Source organism: Salmo salar, chromosome 03 (assembly GCF_965601325.2).
Source record: "Salmo salar chromosome 03, fSalSal1, whole genome shotgun sequence".
Classification (NCBI taxonomy): domain Eukaryota; kingdom Metazoa; phylum Chordata; class Actinopteri; order Salmoniformes; family Salmonidae; genus Salmo; species Salmo salar.
The window spans coordinates 55183145-55199727 of record NC_138293.1 but is presented as its reverse complement, the minus strand read 5'-3'; the positions used below and the strand labels follow the sequence as shown (position 1 = coordinate 55199727).

Below are 16583 nucleotides of genomic sequence, written 5' to 3'. Positions count from 1 at the left end.
GAGTTAGCTAGCTTAGTAGTAGCTAGTAGCTATGTCAGTAATGCCACATTAATGTTAGCTAGCTCCATCTATAGTATGAGGGAGGATTTTGTTTGCTGATTTTAGGTGCTGTGAAAAGCTCGCTAGGAGCGAGATATGGATCACAACAGAGTATTCTTGTCAATCTTGTCAAGATATCTTGGTTTTCCAGGTGTGGTTAGATGGGCGATCTTGGCGTTAGTTGCCGTCTTTGACCAGACTAGTTGCGCCAGAATGGGCGGTCCTAAAGATGGCGGACCCTACAAAATTTAACAAAATGGAACTCAAAGTGATGTCACTGGTCCCTATTGATATGATCAAATCAAATGTATTTAGATAGCCCTTCTTACATCAGCTGATATCTCAAAGTGCTGTACAGAAACCCAGTCTAAAACCCCAAACAGCAAGCAATGCAGGTGTAGAAGCACAGTGGCTAGGAAAAACTCCCTAGAAAGGCCAAAACCTAGGAAGAGACCTAGAGAGGAACCAGGCTATGAGGGGTGGCCAGTCCTCTTCTGGCCGTGCCGGGTGGAGATTATAACAGAACATGTTCAAATGTTCATAAATGACCAGCATGGTCAAATAATAATAATCACAGTTGTCGAGGGTGTAACAAGTCAGCACCTCAAGAGTAAATGTCAGTTGGCTTTTCATAGCCGATCATTGAGAGTATCTCTACCGCTCCTGCTGTCTCTAGAGAGTTGAAAACAGCAGGTCTGGGACAGGTAGCATGTATGATGTAATCTTATTCAGTTTTGGAAATCCCCTGGTAAAGGTGCTACTCTTTGAAAGACACATTCAGAAGGCAGATGGGGGTACTAACCCAAGTTTTCCTCCATAAAGCTATCCTCCACATATACTGTATCTCAAGCACATTGAAAAAAGACCTGTAGCTGATTTTTGTGGCCACTTTACATTCTTATTTTAATTTAATCTCTGAATTCCATGCATGCTTTAGTCTTGGGTAAGTACTGTAGCTAAATATACCTTCTGAATCCTTCTTTGCCAGCTCCCTACTAATACCTCTTGACATGGTATCTTCCCCAGTTATCTCCTCTCACTATTCAAATAAGATGTCAAACTGTTAGGAATTTTTGGAAAGACCAGGGACTAGTTGGATCATGCCACTGGTGTCAGTGACCTCTAGTAAAGGTCTCTTTCATTCCTTCTGACAAGGAAACAAATATTCCTCTCCCACTCTTACATAGAACACAGGTGTTTGTTTAAGTGATTGCTGACATTACTAGACTACTTCAACTGAATAAAATGTGTCATGAACCAATAACATTATTTTACAATAACAACATCTTGCAACTAGGAATGGAATTAGAGTAGGCTACCACGGAAATTGGCTATTGCTTTATAATAAAATTGTGCAGTATGCTGAGCTGTACAAGGTTCGAAAAAAATAAATACATGAAAACATTATTACCATCCATGAACATTGAGAAGAATACTGATCATTTCAAGTAATTATACTAATAATGTTCCCTTTACATTTTTTGTCTCCCAGGATCGTAAGACATTTTGCCTCACCTACGAGGCCTCCATGACACGGCTGTTCCGAGAGGGGAGGACGGAGACTGTACGGTCCTGCTCCAATGAGGGCTGTGCCTTTGTCAAGGCTGTGGAGAGCGGAGAGGTAGGCGTACTGATTGGGGGGTGTTTTAAATGGTGCTCATAAATTCTTCTAGAACCTTCCCAGTGGCTCAGTGAAAATAGGTTTCACAGGTTTTACTGTGTTATTGATGCTGAGTCGCGTTCACTTCGGAATGAATGTGTTCACACTTGATATTGAAACAGATTTCACTCCAGTATAAATAAGGTCATTTAGGAAGAAACGGGTTTCACTCAAAGGGATTTGCATTCTTTCTTCAGACACTGATGACTCTTACAGCTGTAAGATTAATTGAATTCAAATTCAAATTGTGATATTGACATATGCAATATCCATATGTCAAGAGGCAAAAAATATTAGCCCTTTGACACCGATATTGAGATGAGAGCGATGCAAGACATTTGTGCTTCACACCAGTGTTTCCTCTGTAGTCATTTAACTGTGGCGATGCGTCAGTGCAAAATCATTGCCGCCATTTCGCAGTTGGCAAGTAACCCCATGCTACCCTAACAGGTAGGCCTACATTATGTTCACTGTGTTGTCACAAGTGTTTTGGGACATACAATCGTGGCCAAAAGTTTTGAGAATGACACCCATATTAATTTCCACAAAGTTTGCTGCTTCAGTGTCTTTAGATATTTTTTGTCAGATGTTACTATGGAATACTGAAGTATAATTAGAAGCATTTCATAAGTGTTAAAGGCATTTATTGACAATTACATGAAGTAAATGCAAAGAGTCAATATTTGCAGTGTTGACCCTTCTTTTTCAAGACCTCTGCAATCCGCCCTGGCATGCTGTAATTTAACTTCTGGGTCACATCCTGACTGATGGCAGCCCATTCTTGCATAATCAATGCTTGGAGTTTGTCAGAATTTGTGAGGTTTTGTTTGTCCACCCGCCTCTTGAGGATTGACCAAAAGTTCTCAATGGGATTAAGGTCTGGGGAGTTTCCTGGCCATGGACCCAAAATATTGATGTTTTGTTCCCCGAGCCACTTAGCTATCACTTTTGCCTTATGGCAAGGTGCTCCATCATGCTGGAAAATGCATTGTTCGTCACCAAACAGTTCCTGGATGGTTGGGAGAAGTTGCTCTCGGAGGATGTGTTGGTACCCTTCTTTGTTCATGGCTGTGTTCTTAGGCAAAATTGTGAGTGAGCCCACTCCCTTGGCTGAGAAGCAACCCCCAACATGAATGGTCTCAGGATGCTTTGCTGTTGGCATGACACAGGACTGATGGTAGCGCTCACCTTGTCTTCTCCGGACAAGCTTTTTTCCAGATGCCCCAAACAATTGGAAAGGGGATTCATCAGAGAAAATGACTTTACCCCAGTCCTCAGCAGTCCAATCCCTGTACCTTTAGCAGAATATCTGTCTGTCCCTGATGTTTTTCCTGGCTTCTTTGCTGCCCTTCTTGACACCAGGCCATCCTCCAAAAGTCTTTGCCTCACTGTGCGCACAGATGCACTCACACCTGCCAGCTGCCATTCCTGAGCAAGCTCTGTACTGGTGGTGCCCCGATCCCGCAGCTGAATCAACTTTAGGAGACGGTCCTGGTGCTTGCTGGACTTTCTTGGGAGCCTTGAAGGCTTCTTGACAACAATTGAACCGCTCTCCTTGAAGTTCTTGATGATCCGATAAATGGTTGATTTAGGTGCAATCTTACTGGCAGCAATATCCTTGCCTGTGAAGCCCTTTTTGTGCAAAGCAATGATGAAGGCACGTGTTTCCTTACAGGTAACCATGGTTGACAGAGGAAGAACAATGATTCCAAGCACCACACTCCTTTTGAAGCTTCCAGTCTGTTATTCAAACTCAATCAGCATGACAGAGTGATCTCCAGCCTTGTCCTCGTCAACACTCACACCTGTGTTAACGAGAGAATCACTGACATGATGTCAGCTGGTCCTTTTGTGGCAGGGCTGAAATGCAGTGGAAATGTTTTTTGGGCATTCAGTTCGTCTGCATGGCAAAGAGGGACTTTGCAATTCATCTGATCACTCTTCATAACATTCTGGAGAATATGCAAATTGCCATCATACAAACTGAGGCAGCAGACTTTGTGAAAATTAATATTTGTGTCATTCTCAAAACTTTTGGCCACGACTGTACAGTACTAGTCAAAAGTTTGGACACACCTACTAATTCAATGGTCTTTCTTTATTCGTGCTATTTTCTACATTGTAGAATAATAGTGAAGACATCAAAACTCTGAAATAACACGTGTAATCATGTTGTAACCAAAAAAAGTGTTAAACAAATCAAAATAGATTTTTATGAACGAGTAGGTGTGTCCAAATTTTTGACTGGTACTGTACATTTCATCAATAGGATGCTAATAAGTTAAAATATCACATTTGGGATCTAGCTAATGATTATGTCCAGTTAGCACTGCATGTATTAAGTCTTATTAGCTCATTTTAGAAGTGCTGTTCTCTACCTTGACACTTGTCTCATGGAACGATCAAGTTTTCACCAAATATTCGAAAATTGCAAGTCATAATCTCAATTGGAATATCTAGCTCCAGGTTTATGACAGATTTGCTCATGCCTGATGGATAACTGCACTTAACTCCATTATCTGCACCTCAGAATTAAACTACTACATACTCAACTAAAGAAATAAAATACTCCAACAGTAATTAGCATATATCCATTAAAATAATGAGGATTAACTCGATAATAATCTCCTAGCCTAGCGGAACCAGTTTCACGCCATAAATATCTACATTAACCTCTTATGGGGGTTTCATTCTCATATTACAATTGTTTTTTAGTAACCTCTTTCGCCCCACTACTACCATCAACTGTAATCATAATTCATCCTATCTCACTTCTAACAGACAGGTTATCTTATTACAGGGGCCGGAGCACTGCAGGCGGCTGTTCCGATTGGCTGCTGAGAAGCACCAGAACCTCTACCGATTGGCCATGACAGGGTCCGGCATTGACAGGCACCTCTTCTGCCTGTACGTGGTGTCTAAATACCTGGGGGTGGAGTCACCGTTCCTAACAGAGGTAGGTGCTAACATGCTAGCAAGAACAGTATCCCCCTTCCCGGCACACCCTCATTTTCTGTAAACAAATCAGCACATAAAGATGCAATTCGTTAACTTCAGTAGCAGTGCATGGCTACATTTACTGTTGAAGTAAAATACCAATTTTTATGAAGCCCTAATTGGTGTTTTTTGAATTTCCACACATGGGGAAATGTTTTTAGCAGGGTCCCCAAAAAATTGGCCTATGATAAACGCATTTCATGCAATTATACATCATTTACATGACATAAGACATTATTAGCAGAATCTTTTTTTAATACTACACAAATGACCAAAATGAGTGGCTACTCTGACACTGACAAACGGAGATCAATAAAAACGACCTGGTCTTGAATGCAAACAATAGCCCAGGCCAGGCCAATGAAGAGACACACAGATAGTACAATATTAGGATACAGCCTTATTCGAAAATGGATTAAATTGTTGTTTTTCCTCAATCTACATACAATGCCCCATAACGACAAAGCAAAAACAGTTTTTAGAAATTTTTGCAAATGCATTAAAAATACAAAATGTATCACATTTACATAAGTATTCAGACCCTTTACTCGGTACTTTGTTAAAGCACCTTTGACAGCGATTACAGCCTCGAGTCTTCTTGGGTATGATGCTACAAGCTTAGCACACCTGTATTTGGGGAATTTCTCCCATTCTTCTCTGCAGATCCTCTCAAACTCTGTCAGGTTGGATGGAGAGCGTTGCTGCACAGCTATTTTCAGGTCTCTCCAGAGATGTTAGATTGGGTTCAAGTCCAGGCTCTGGCTGGGACATTCAGAGACTTGTCCCAAAGCCACTCCTGTGTTGTCTTGGCTGTGTGCTTAGGGTCGTTGTCCTGTTGGAAGGTGAACCTTCGCCCCAGTCTGAGGTCCAGAGTGCTCTGGAGCAGGTTTTCATCAAGGATCTCTGTACTTTGCTCTGTTCATTTTTCCTTCAAACCTGACTAGTCTCTCAGTCCCTGCCGCTGGAAAACATCCACACAGCATGATGCTGCCAGCACCATGTTTCACTAAGTATGGTGCAAGCGTCACATCCTCCAGATGTGACCCTTGGCATTCAGGCGAAAGAGTTCAATCTTTTTCATGGTCTGAGAGTCCTTTAGGTGCGTTTTTTCAAACTCCAAGTGGGCTGTCATGTGCCTTTTTCTGAGGAATGGCTTCCGTCTGGCCACTCTACCATAAAGGCCTGATTGGTGGAGTGCTACATAGATGGTTGTCCTCCTGGAAGGTTCTCCCATCTCCGCAGAGGAACTCTGGCGCTCTGTCAGAGTGACCGTTGTGTTCTTGGTCAACTCACTGACCAAGGCCCTTCTCCCCCGATTGCTCAGTTTGGCCAGGCGGTCAGCTCTATGAAGAGTCTTGGTGGTTCCAAACTTCTTCCATTTAAGAATGATGGAGGCCACTGTGTTGTTGGGGACCTTCAATGCTGCAGAAATGTTTTGGTACCCTTCCCCAGTTCTGTTCCTCGACACAATCCTGTCTCAGAACTCTATGGACAATTCTTTCAACCTCATGGCTTGGTTTTTTCTCTGACATGCACTGTCAACAATGGGACCTTATATAGACAGGTGTGTGCCTTTCCAAATCATGTCCAATCAATTGAATTTACAACAAGTGAACTCCAATCAAGTTCTGGAAACGTCTTAAGGATGATCAATGGAAACAGGATGCACCTGAGCTCAATTTCGAGTCTCATAGCAAACGGTCTGAATACTTACGTATATAATTTCTATTTTTTTAATTTGTAATGCATTTGCTCAAATTTCTAAACCTGTTTTTTGCTTTGTCATTATGGGTTATTGTGTGTGATTGATGAGGAGAACAATTAATTGAATCCATTTTAGAATAAGGCTGTAACGTAACATAACCTGGAAAAAGAGAAGGGGTCTGAATTCTTCCCGAATGCACTAGGCTACTAAGGAAACTTTCCAGTAGCACTGACTCACCCAATGATGAAGATAAAGGCTACTCACCGGTGATGGCTCTGAGCTCGTCGTGGCAATAGCCTGTCTCAAGATAAGCTACTTTGATAAACAGTGCTGCTATTTGCTCAAAATTGGAAGTTGTTGAGGGGAAAAATACTTTATATTCGTTTCACAGACAAATAATTTTTGTCTTTTCAGCAGTAGGCGTTTACTTTCCAAAATGTGTCTTTCCCACATTGTAATTGGAAGTTTGAGAAAGGCAAACTTGACAGCTGCAAACAACCATAGAAATATAATCCATAGATGGCAGTTCCCATTCAACCCAGGACTGGCTAGTGTATTGCTAGAGTACCCTTGAGTTTAACAGTCAAATTGCCAAGTAAAGAGGTTCCTTAACTTCAGCCCCTGTAAGCCCCTGCATTAATCAGGCCCTGGTGTTTGTGTGTCAGCTTCTGTCAATATCCTGTAGGGTCTGAAATAAGATAGTGGGTTCAATTCCCAGACCACCCATACTTAAAAAAAATAAAAAATGTATACAAGCATGACTGTAAGTGGCTTTGGTTAAAAGCGTCTGCTAGGGCTCCGACAACACCTAGATCCTTCTGTGTGTCTGTCCATCTAGGTGCTGTCAGAGCCCTGGCGTCTCTCCACCAGTCAGACTCCGGTTCAGCAGCTGGAGCTGTTTGACATGAAGAATCACCCAGACTTTATATCTCTGGGGGGAGGCTTCGGCCCTGTGAGTAAACGCACACCTCGACGCAGACACACACACCTCTACCCAGACTTCAACTACCTGGGGAAGCTTTGGCCCTGTGAGTACACACACCCCTACGCAGACTGACACACACCCTTTTGCTACTTTCCCCACGTCTTACCTCTGTTCCAGGTGGCAGACGATGGCTACGGAGTGTCGTACATTATCGTAGGAGAGGACATGATCAACTACCATGTATCCTGCAAGCACTCCTTCTCTGAGACGGTTAGTGTGTATTATACACTCATGTATTGGTGACAGATGTTAACGTGCATATAGCAAATGGAAACGTTGACAAGCTATACATTTTGTCTCTTTTAAACAGACACAAATCATGCATGGCCAGCTGAACATTATGAATGTGCCCTTTTAAAGACCCCCCCCCCCCCCCCCTCATCTCCCTTTCTCTATCTACTGTATCTATCTATCCCTCCCCCCTCCCTTCTATCTGTACAAGTCTTTAACCCCCCCCTCCCAATAAGTAAAACCAAATCAAAATCTGTCTCTCTCTCTCTCCATCTTTTTCCATCATATTTCTCCCCAGAAATAAACCAAGTCAAATCATTGTATCTCCTATTTCTCTCTCTCAGGACTCCCACCGGTTCGGGGCCCAGATCAGTCGGGCTCTATTGGATCTCCTCTCTGTGCTTTCCCCAGCTAAGACAGAGAACTCACAGGCCCAGGACAAGAAACAGCAGTGAACACTTACAGGGAAAGAAGGGACCATGGGGTGGGATGGGGGTAGGGGTTTGCTTAGTTTTTTTGATAGAGCGATAATATTATATTGAGCGTGGTTCTGTATAAAGAAAGCCCTAAGAGATTCGGTGTGATGGAATGATGAGAGATGTTCCCTTCTGCTCAGAGATAGAGGTGAAGAGATGGAGAAGTGCAATAGGAAGCAAGGGAACTAACAAAGATGAGGCAGACAGCTAGGGAAGGAGGGATGGGAGAGAGATATCTCCACAAAAAGAGAAGAGAATGAGGGGAGGTTACCCCCACATAGGTCAGAGGTAGGCAATAACCTTTTTTTCTTGTTTTTCTTTCTTTGTGAACCCACCATTATGGCTTTTCTTTTCTATTTTATCATCTTGAACGTGAACTACTGTTGGAAAGAGTTGGAATATTTTATTGAAAAGTCCTTTTGAAGTTGGCCTCAAAAAAGACTTCCCTTGTTAAAAATAAAGCTATAGGAGAAGCAGTGGAAGTTTAAAGAATCGGGACGGACTTGTAATTTTGGTTTAACTCTATTCTCACTTGAATGTAGATCACTAACTGAATGGGTCGGCTGCAGTGAACATCATTAGGATAAGATATCAGGGGCAGGGTTGGGGTCAATTCCATTTCAATTCAATCAATTCAGGAAGTTAATTCAAATTCAGTGATTTTAAAAACAATTCAATTAGATTTTTCAATGATTTCTCAATACATAAGAGAAGGAGAAGCACTTATTTGATTTTCTGTTTTTCTATTTTAATAAAAATCACTTTTGAATTTACTTTATTGAAATGTAATTGATCCCAACCCTGTCCAGGATATCTTCTTAATTCTTTGGCTAGGGATCATCTCCAGGGCTCGTATTCATAAAGCATCTCAGATTAGGAGTGTTGATGTAGGGACCGTTTTGCCTTTTTAGATCATAATTAATAAGAGTATATGGACAGGGATGGATCCTAGATCAGCACAACTACTCTGAGATGCTTTTTGATTACGGGCGAGGTCCATTTTTTGTTTTTAAACACCCTCACCGGTAGAAATCCACTTTTTCGAGTTGAAAGACAATGGCCAGAGCCTACGTTTTGTTTCAGGGCTGGGTTTTATTTAAATGTTACCACCCACCAGCATGGCATTGTTTATTCATCAGAAACCGCTGCAAAGTTTTTCCTCTTCGCGATTGGATCATTTGTAAATGTTTACTTATTTTTTTTGCTAGTCTGTATTAAAAAAAAAAATATTTGACTATTTTATAAATGGTATAAATGCGTGATATGATGGCATTTTGCAAACCCGCTTCCCCCCCGTTTCTGAATGGTTTTGACAACTAAAGTTTTGCTTTACTACAGGCTCCACTGTTTTGATTGGTGTAAGGTTAGCTAGAAACCACAAATGTCTATTCAGATAATGAAAAGGCACCAGCGAAAGAAAATTCAAGGAATTTATAGTTAATGTAAGCAAAGTCATTGTGGCCTATCATTTCAACTCCCCTGTGAGAACCATAAGCATGGGCTGACTTGGCTTTGCTGTACCCCAGCCAAAACCTGCCAGCAGCCTACCTACTGTACCAAAGGTTGCACTACAATGTCGAAAACGCATATCAGCAGTCAATAGTTATAAATATTACTGGAGCTTCATATTATTCTCTGGAATTGTTTTTATGGTGGAGTCGAGGCCATAATTTGTGGAAGATGCCAAAACTTTGACGATAACGATAGATGGCGGTGTCAAAGATAGGCCAGTGTTTTCCATCTGTGGCGGAGTTTCCCTAAATCAATGCTTATGACAAATCCAGAACCAGCCATAGAGCTACAGTAGCTTGCTACTGGCGTAGTAAAAAAAAACAGCAACAGGTAACATTAACTAGCAAAATAAGGTTAGCAAGATGGCTAGCTAGATAATGTTAGCAAGATAGAAGATGGCTAGCTAGATAATGTTAGCAAGATAGATAGCTAGATAATGTTAGCATGCTAGCTAGCTACACTGAATGACTCACTGACTGACTCAGTGCCCTATTTGTTGATGATTACGTCAAAATAGTGGTGGCAACTTCCTCTGGGGGGAGGGGGTCCTTTTAAGTTCCCCAGAATGGGATCATCTATAGCAGAGAGGAAGAGGCAAAGCACAACGTATCACTCACGCCAAAATCTTTCCAAAACAAGCCAGTGCGTTTCTATGGGCTTATTGTTGCCCTACGCTTGTCGCCTGCCTTCCCGTCTTTGGGACAACGACTCCCATTGTTGGGGTGGAGACATGAGTATCTCATCATTATATACAGATCTCTGTCTATAGCTGTCCGCTCCAGCCGACCCAGCAGCACTAGTTTAATGTATGTGTCAGTGTTTCTAATCCTGGTTCTGGTGACCCAAAAAGGGTGCAAAAAAAGTGTTCTTGCCCTGGCACTAACACACCTGATTGAACGAATCACTTGATGATTCGTTGAGTCAAGTGTGTCAGTGCTAGGGCAAGGAAACTAAATGTTTCCCAATCCCCAGGACAAGGATTGGGAAACTATGTGATGCTCAGAACCTAGGTGGATGGAACCTAATCCATGTTTACGTTTTTTGTTTGTTGTATGTATAGTAAGTAGGACGCTCATATTATTGTCAGTCATTTTGCATATTAAGAATTATTTATATGTAAACGTGACTGTAAAAATGCCTTTAACCAATGGTAATGGTAGTATGAATTGAATACTTTTCATGGCCTAGTAGGTACTGTTTGTGACAAAGTTGACAAAGTTGACTGCTGTCTTGGCTGCTGATTAAGAACATCCAGAAATTATTGGTTGGAAGGCAATTTCAGCTCAGGAGAAGGGCTGAGTTTCAAGTCTTGGATTGGAGCAATGCCCGATCAGGGCTATTCAATGTTGGTCCTGGAGGGCCAAATCACTTCTGGGTTTCATCTTCTCCTTCTAATCAGGGACTGATTCAGACCTGGGACACCAGGTGAGTGCAATTAAAAACCAGAAGCGTTTTGGTCCTCCAGGACCGGAATTGAACAGCCCAGTGGCCTAGTTGAATGAATGGTCTACGTTTACCAACCAGATATAGGCCTGAATCAATTCCCTTGAATTGACAGCAGTCACTGGTGGTGATATTGCGGGAGGAATTGATCCTAAGCTTTGCAGGTAAAAAGAAAGAGAACCATGTGCACACTATTGTGTCTAGAGCCATATGCTGGTTCTGGCAGTAGCAATGGTGTATCCAAAAACACTGCAGGCACATGTAGGCAATAAAAACATCTATGGATCAACATGTTGTCATTCCGCCTATAAACAACAATGCAGCAAATTAATTGGTTCTGTGTTATGCTTTTCCGTGTGTGTGTCATTCCTTGAGCATGCATGAGCTACCATGGACACAGCTGCTCCAACCTAAAATTATTTCGAAGTGATTTGGGTAGATGCTGTGATATCAAAGAGCACCCATGCAGCTCCACTCCATATCTCCCTCTACTATGTGAAGATATTTGTTAACTTTTGTCAGCAGAGAAGTTGCTCCGCAGAAAGATGACATAATCCATAGTCAATAGGGATAAAAAAAAAAAAAAAAGGAATTAGGTTATAACAATGGGATACAAAATACATGATTATTTTTGTATTGCAAATGAGTCATTTCCATTCAAAGGCGTTCATAATTCACATGCGGAAACTGTTACTAACTCGTCGACACATCCGTGCATTGAGTGTCCACAGTAACGGGACATTTCCTATTTTCAGCTCTGAGTTTACAGCCAACTGCACTGACCGCAAAATACCTGAACCGTGATCCCGCGATTGGCATTTACGCAGGGTTCTTTAGTTTGCGGAAAGGCTCGACATGTCTACTTCAGTTTATGACGTTGGATTAGAACTCCAATAACATCCTATTCCTTCCGCGATATGTGAATGTAGCCTAGTGGAGCTATTAAGGGTCGTTGAGGTGTCAATGCCGACTTCCCTGAGGTCATAAAAGTCCCTAGAATGTCCAAGTGGTACAGGGACCTTTTTTCACATTTAGGGAGAAGAGGAGGGCCGGAGTGGCAGTTTAAACTACAAAAGCGCTGTAGTCTACAAAAGTGAAAGTAATGTCAAGATGCACGCTTGCAAGACTTCTAGAGCAGACACTAAAAGGTAAGGTGTTGCTGATATTCGATCTATTTCTGTTTTCCCATGCCAACATCTTTGTAATTGTTATAGGCTTGTTAATAATAACATTTATACACAACCTAAATGTAATAGTTTTTATACCAGGGGTAGGCATTTAGACAACTAGATTCAGACGCAGGTCGGTTTTGTTTAAGTGAATGGTCGGGGGGCTGGAACGTCATTATAATAATTTTTAGGTAGTCCCACACTGCAAACTGATCATCTAAGCCCCAAAAGGGATTGTATTTGAAAGGAACAACAATTTCATACCTTGATTACATTGAGACAGGACCACGTCTATTTCTATTCGTGGGAATACTTGGGAACAGATTTCCTAAATTAAACACGTTTAGCTGAATTCCTGGTGATTGTCTGTTTTGGGGATCAAAAGAATCACATACAGGACGGTTTTGGCCTGCAGGCCACATGGTTTTTTTTTTTGGGGGGGGGGGGGGGTTAAATTCCCATGTATGGTATAAAAAAAAATACAACTCTACTGATGTGAAAATGTTGCTTTAAATAGCCAATGTACCCACTCTGGGATTGGCACATGCACTCTAGCCAACACCTAGCTGATACATCCAACAATGACAGTGAGAGTGAGAGTGAGAGAGAGAGATGGGTGGTTGACAAGGCATCTCATCTGTATAGTGTTCTACTCTGTGGATAGTCTTTGTGCTGCTATCTGCCTTGTCTAGTCAACGTAGTGGTATGTAGAATTCATGCACCTTTACCTCTGCTGCTGCTGCAAAAACAAAGAAACGGATGACAAGATTCACATTAGCATAAAAAAACAAACACATACACACAAACTCACTGTTGTACACATGCACATACACAAGCGTTCATGCAGATAAACTCTTCTCTTGTCACTCTTCTTTTTGTCAGAAACAACACACACACACACACACACACACACACTCTGATGTGTATGCAGATACAGTACATTTTAAACTTCACAAAATGATCTGAACAATGACGGCCTACCCCGGCCAAACCCGGACGACGCTGGGCCAATTGTGCCCCGCCCAAAGGGACTCCCTATCACAGCCGGATGTGACACATTTTTTATCGATTCCACTTGAGTTAGAATAATAGAATACACAAGGTGCAATTTCGAAATTTGGTTGTGCGTCAGCAGCCACTCAATTAGCCAATGTCACCAAAAACATTTTTTATTGGTAAATTAGTCCAGCTATGTAAACTTGCAGGCATGGTCGAATTACCATGCTCATCAGTTATCATATTAAAAACAGAAAGCCTTTGCCTCCATCCGATGGCAATATGTGTAGAATTACAGGATATTAGCTGGAAAACTGCACATCTAGGCCTATTTCATCTGTACCCTAAACTGCATGCTTTCCCGAGTCACAGTGGGAGGAACCGAGGTAAAGACCGATTCAGGTTGGATATTAAACGGATATTCGCCTGTAGTTTTCCTTACGTCCACCAACAGCAGTTAGGGACCGTCAACATAGTGACAAATCACATTTTTCTAATTTCAATAGCTCTTTAACCATTACTTTTAAAACAGGTTCTAGCTAACCCGATCGCTTAGACACACATTGCACACACTTTTTTTTGTTGATTTATATCTTGCACTAATTTAAATTACTTATTAACATTTTTGAATTTCAATAGCTCCTTGGTCATGTGACCTACTGAATTCAACAAGGTTCAGAATGAACACTCAGTGGGCCTACACATTGCACACCATTTAGTTTGTCCATTTTCATCTCACGCAATTTTACATGAATTTAACGTTTTCAATGTTTCTAATTTCAATATCTCCTTGGTCATGTGACCTACTAACCTCAAACAAGGTTCAGAATGTCCACTGACTACCCTTCCTTATTGCACACCCTTTAGTTTGTCCATTTTCATCTCACACGTTTTTACATGAATTATTTTAAATGTAACATTTCAATATCTCCTTGGTCATGTGACCTACTGACCTCAAACAATGTTCAGAATATACACTCAGGGGGCCTATACAGTGCGCCCTGGAATGGGTTCACCCCTAGAGAGGGGCCCAAGCCCTAGAAAGCGTTGCGGTTTCGGTGGCATACGGTGAGCTCTCCCTGGCCCTTGAAAATCTGGGGGAGTGGGTGTAAATCTCACGCCGGGCCGTACCCATATCCACAGCAGGTTTCCAAGGTGAACAGCCTCTGGCATGTTATAACAATGTAGATAAGGGAAGTTGGCAAAAAAGATCCGTAACTTCGGGATAAGGATTGGCTCTAAGAGCTGAGTCAGTCGGTCTGGGGTGCGATGCGAGGCTGGGCTTGAGCCGCGGCTGGGGGAGCAGTCGCTCTGTCGCCCTCCTCTCGCCACCATTGGAAGTTCATTGTGTGGCCCATCCCGCATTCTCTCGTGCATGGTCTCGCAAGGGGCTGCGTGCAGGGGTTCGTCGGGGTGGTGTCCGTTGGCGGGACGGAAGGCGGACCGGTGGGGGGTTGGGTCCGGAGGTTGGCGGTGGCAACTCCGGACGCACGCCGGGCCCTTCTCGCAGATCTCCCCAGCTACGGCGCTCGCATTGTAGGTGAGGAGGTCTCCTCTACGCTCACTAGACTTGAGGCAGAGACTAAACCCATTGGCCCCGCAGTGATAGGGCATTGCATGGATCTGGCTCATGCCCTACGAAGTGGGGAGAGGTATCTCTAGCTTGTCTGGAGAGGGAGGCCTACATCTGATATGGGTAGTACCATCCACGGCCATGGATTTGCTGTGAAACCATAAAATGGACGGAAGAAGCCTAGGTTCCCACTGGGCACGGATCACTGAATGTCAACTTGATGAAATTCAAAAGGAGCGTACCCACCTGTCGCAGTCGCACTCAAATCACACGTGGGGTGACTGACCCCCTCATGTCAAAGTGAGGAAATTCGATGAAGCGGGGGTAAACGGCGGGACATAATTAAGAGTCTCTTGAGGTAGCCAAATGCCTCGTCATCCAATTAGTGATCCGCATGAATGGATGAATGAGATTCCCACTGTCCCTACCTACTATCTAGCAAAACCACAGCCAAGGGAATGGGCTTGATGGAATCAGTGGGGAAAGAAGACCCTGTTGAGCTTGACTCTAGTCTGGCACTGTGAAGAGACATGAGAGGTGTAGAATAAGTGGGAGGCCCCGGCCGCCGGTGAAATACCACTACTCTTATTGTTTTTCGCGCCGGGTGCAACCCGCTCCGGGGACAGTGGCAGGTGGGGATTTTGCCTGGGGCGGTACACTTGTCAAATGGTAACGCAGGTGTCCTAAGGCGAGCTTAGGGAGGACAGAAATTTCCTGTGGAGCAGAAGGGTAAAAGCTTGCTTGATCTTGAATACAGACCGTGAAAGTGGGGCCTCACGATCCTTCTGAATTTTTGGTCAAAGGGCTATTTTTGGTCAAATAGCCCTTACATAGCCTGGAGTTGTGTTGGGTCATTAAGCGCAAACCAGATGGGATGGAGTATCGCTGCAGAATGCTGTGGTAGCCATGCTGGTTAAGTATGCCTTGAACTCTAAATAAATCACAGACAGTGTCACCAGCAAAGCACTCCCACACCATCACACCTCCTCCTCCATTTTTCACAGTGGGAACCACACATGCAGAGATCATCCCGTTCATCTACTCTGCTTCTCACAAACACACTGCGGTTGGAACAAAAAATCTCACATTTTCACCAGTCTGACGATTGCTCGTGTTTCTTGGCCCAAGCAAGTATCTTCTTCTGGGTGTCCTTTAGTAGTTGTTTCTTTACAGCAATTCGACCATGAAGGCCTGATTCACGCAGTCTCCTCTGAACAGTTGTTGAGATGTGTCTGTTACTTGAACTCTGTGAAGCATTTATTTGGGCTGTAATTTCTAAGGCTGGTAACTCTAATGAACTTATCCTCTGCAGCAGAGGTACACTACCGGTCAAAAGTTTTAGAACACCAGCTCATTCTAGGGTTTTTCTTTATTTTTACAAATTTTTAAATTGTAGAATAATAGTGAAGATATCAAAACTATGAAATAACACATATGGAATCATGTAGTATCCAAAAGTGTTTAAAAAAAATCTAAATATATTTGAGATTCGTCAAAGTAGCCACCCTGTGCCTTGATCAAATTTCAAATCAAATTTATTTTTATATAGCCCTTCGTACATCAGCTGATATTCTCAAAGTGCTGTACAGAAACCCAGCCTAAAACCCCAAACAGCAAGCAAAGCATGTGAAAGAAGCACGGTGGCTAGGAAAAACTCCCTAGGAAAAACTCCCTAGAAAGGCCAAAAACCTAGGAAGAAACCTAGAGAGGAACCAGGCTATGAGGGGTGGCCAGTCCTCTTCTGGCTGTGCAGGGTGGATATTAAAACAGAACATGGTCAAAATGTTAAAATGTTAA

The 16583-nt window shown here is 42.7% G+C and overlaps 2 protein-coding genes across 6 annotated transcripts in view; both read left to right on the top strand.

The window, feature by feature from the left end:
• Positions 1-11375, top strand: part of cpt1a2b (carnitine palmitoyltransferase 1A2b) — a 54222-nt gene extending 42847 nt beyond the window's left edge. For all 3 annotated transcript variants that reach the window (XM_014192738.3, XM_014192737.3, XM_045714933.2), the window contains 5 exons: positions 1532-1660; positions 4500-4655; positions 7240-7353; positions 7504-7596; positions 7962-11375. In XM_014192738.3, the coding sequence (XP_014048213.1) occupies positions 1532-1660; positions 4500-4655; positions 7240-7353; positions 7504-7596; positions 7962-8072 (603 nt within the window). In that variant the 3' untranslated portion in view covers positions 8073-11375. The remainder of the gene's footprint in view (positions 1-1531; positions 1661-4499; positions 4656-7239; positions 7354-7503; positions 7597-7961) is intronic.
• A 118-nt stretch (positions 11376-11493) lies between these two features.
• Positions 11494-16583, top strand: part of LOC106600943 (uncharacterized) — a 54055-nt gene continuing 48965 nt past the window's right edge. For all 3 annotated transcript variants that reach the window (XM_082973599.1, XM_014192745.3, XM_014192744.3), the window contains exon 1: positions 11494-12196. In XM_082973599.1, coding sequence (XP_082829725.1) covers positions 12159-12196 — 38 coding nt within the window. In that variant the 5' untranslated portion in view covers positions 11494-12158. The remainder of the gene's footprint in view (positions 12197-16583) is intronic.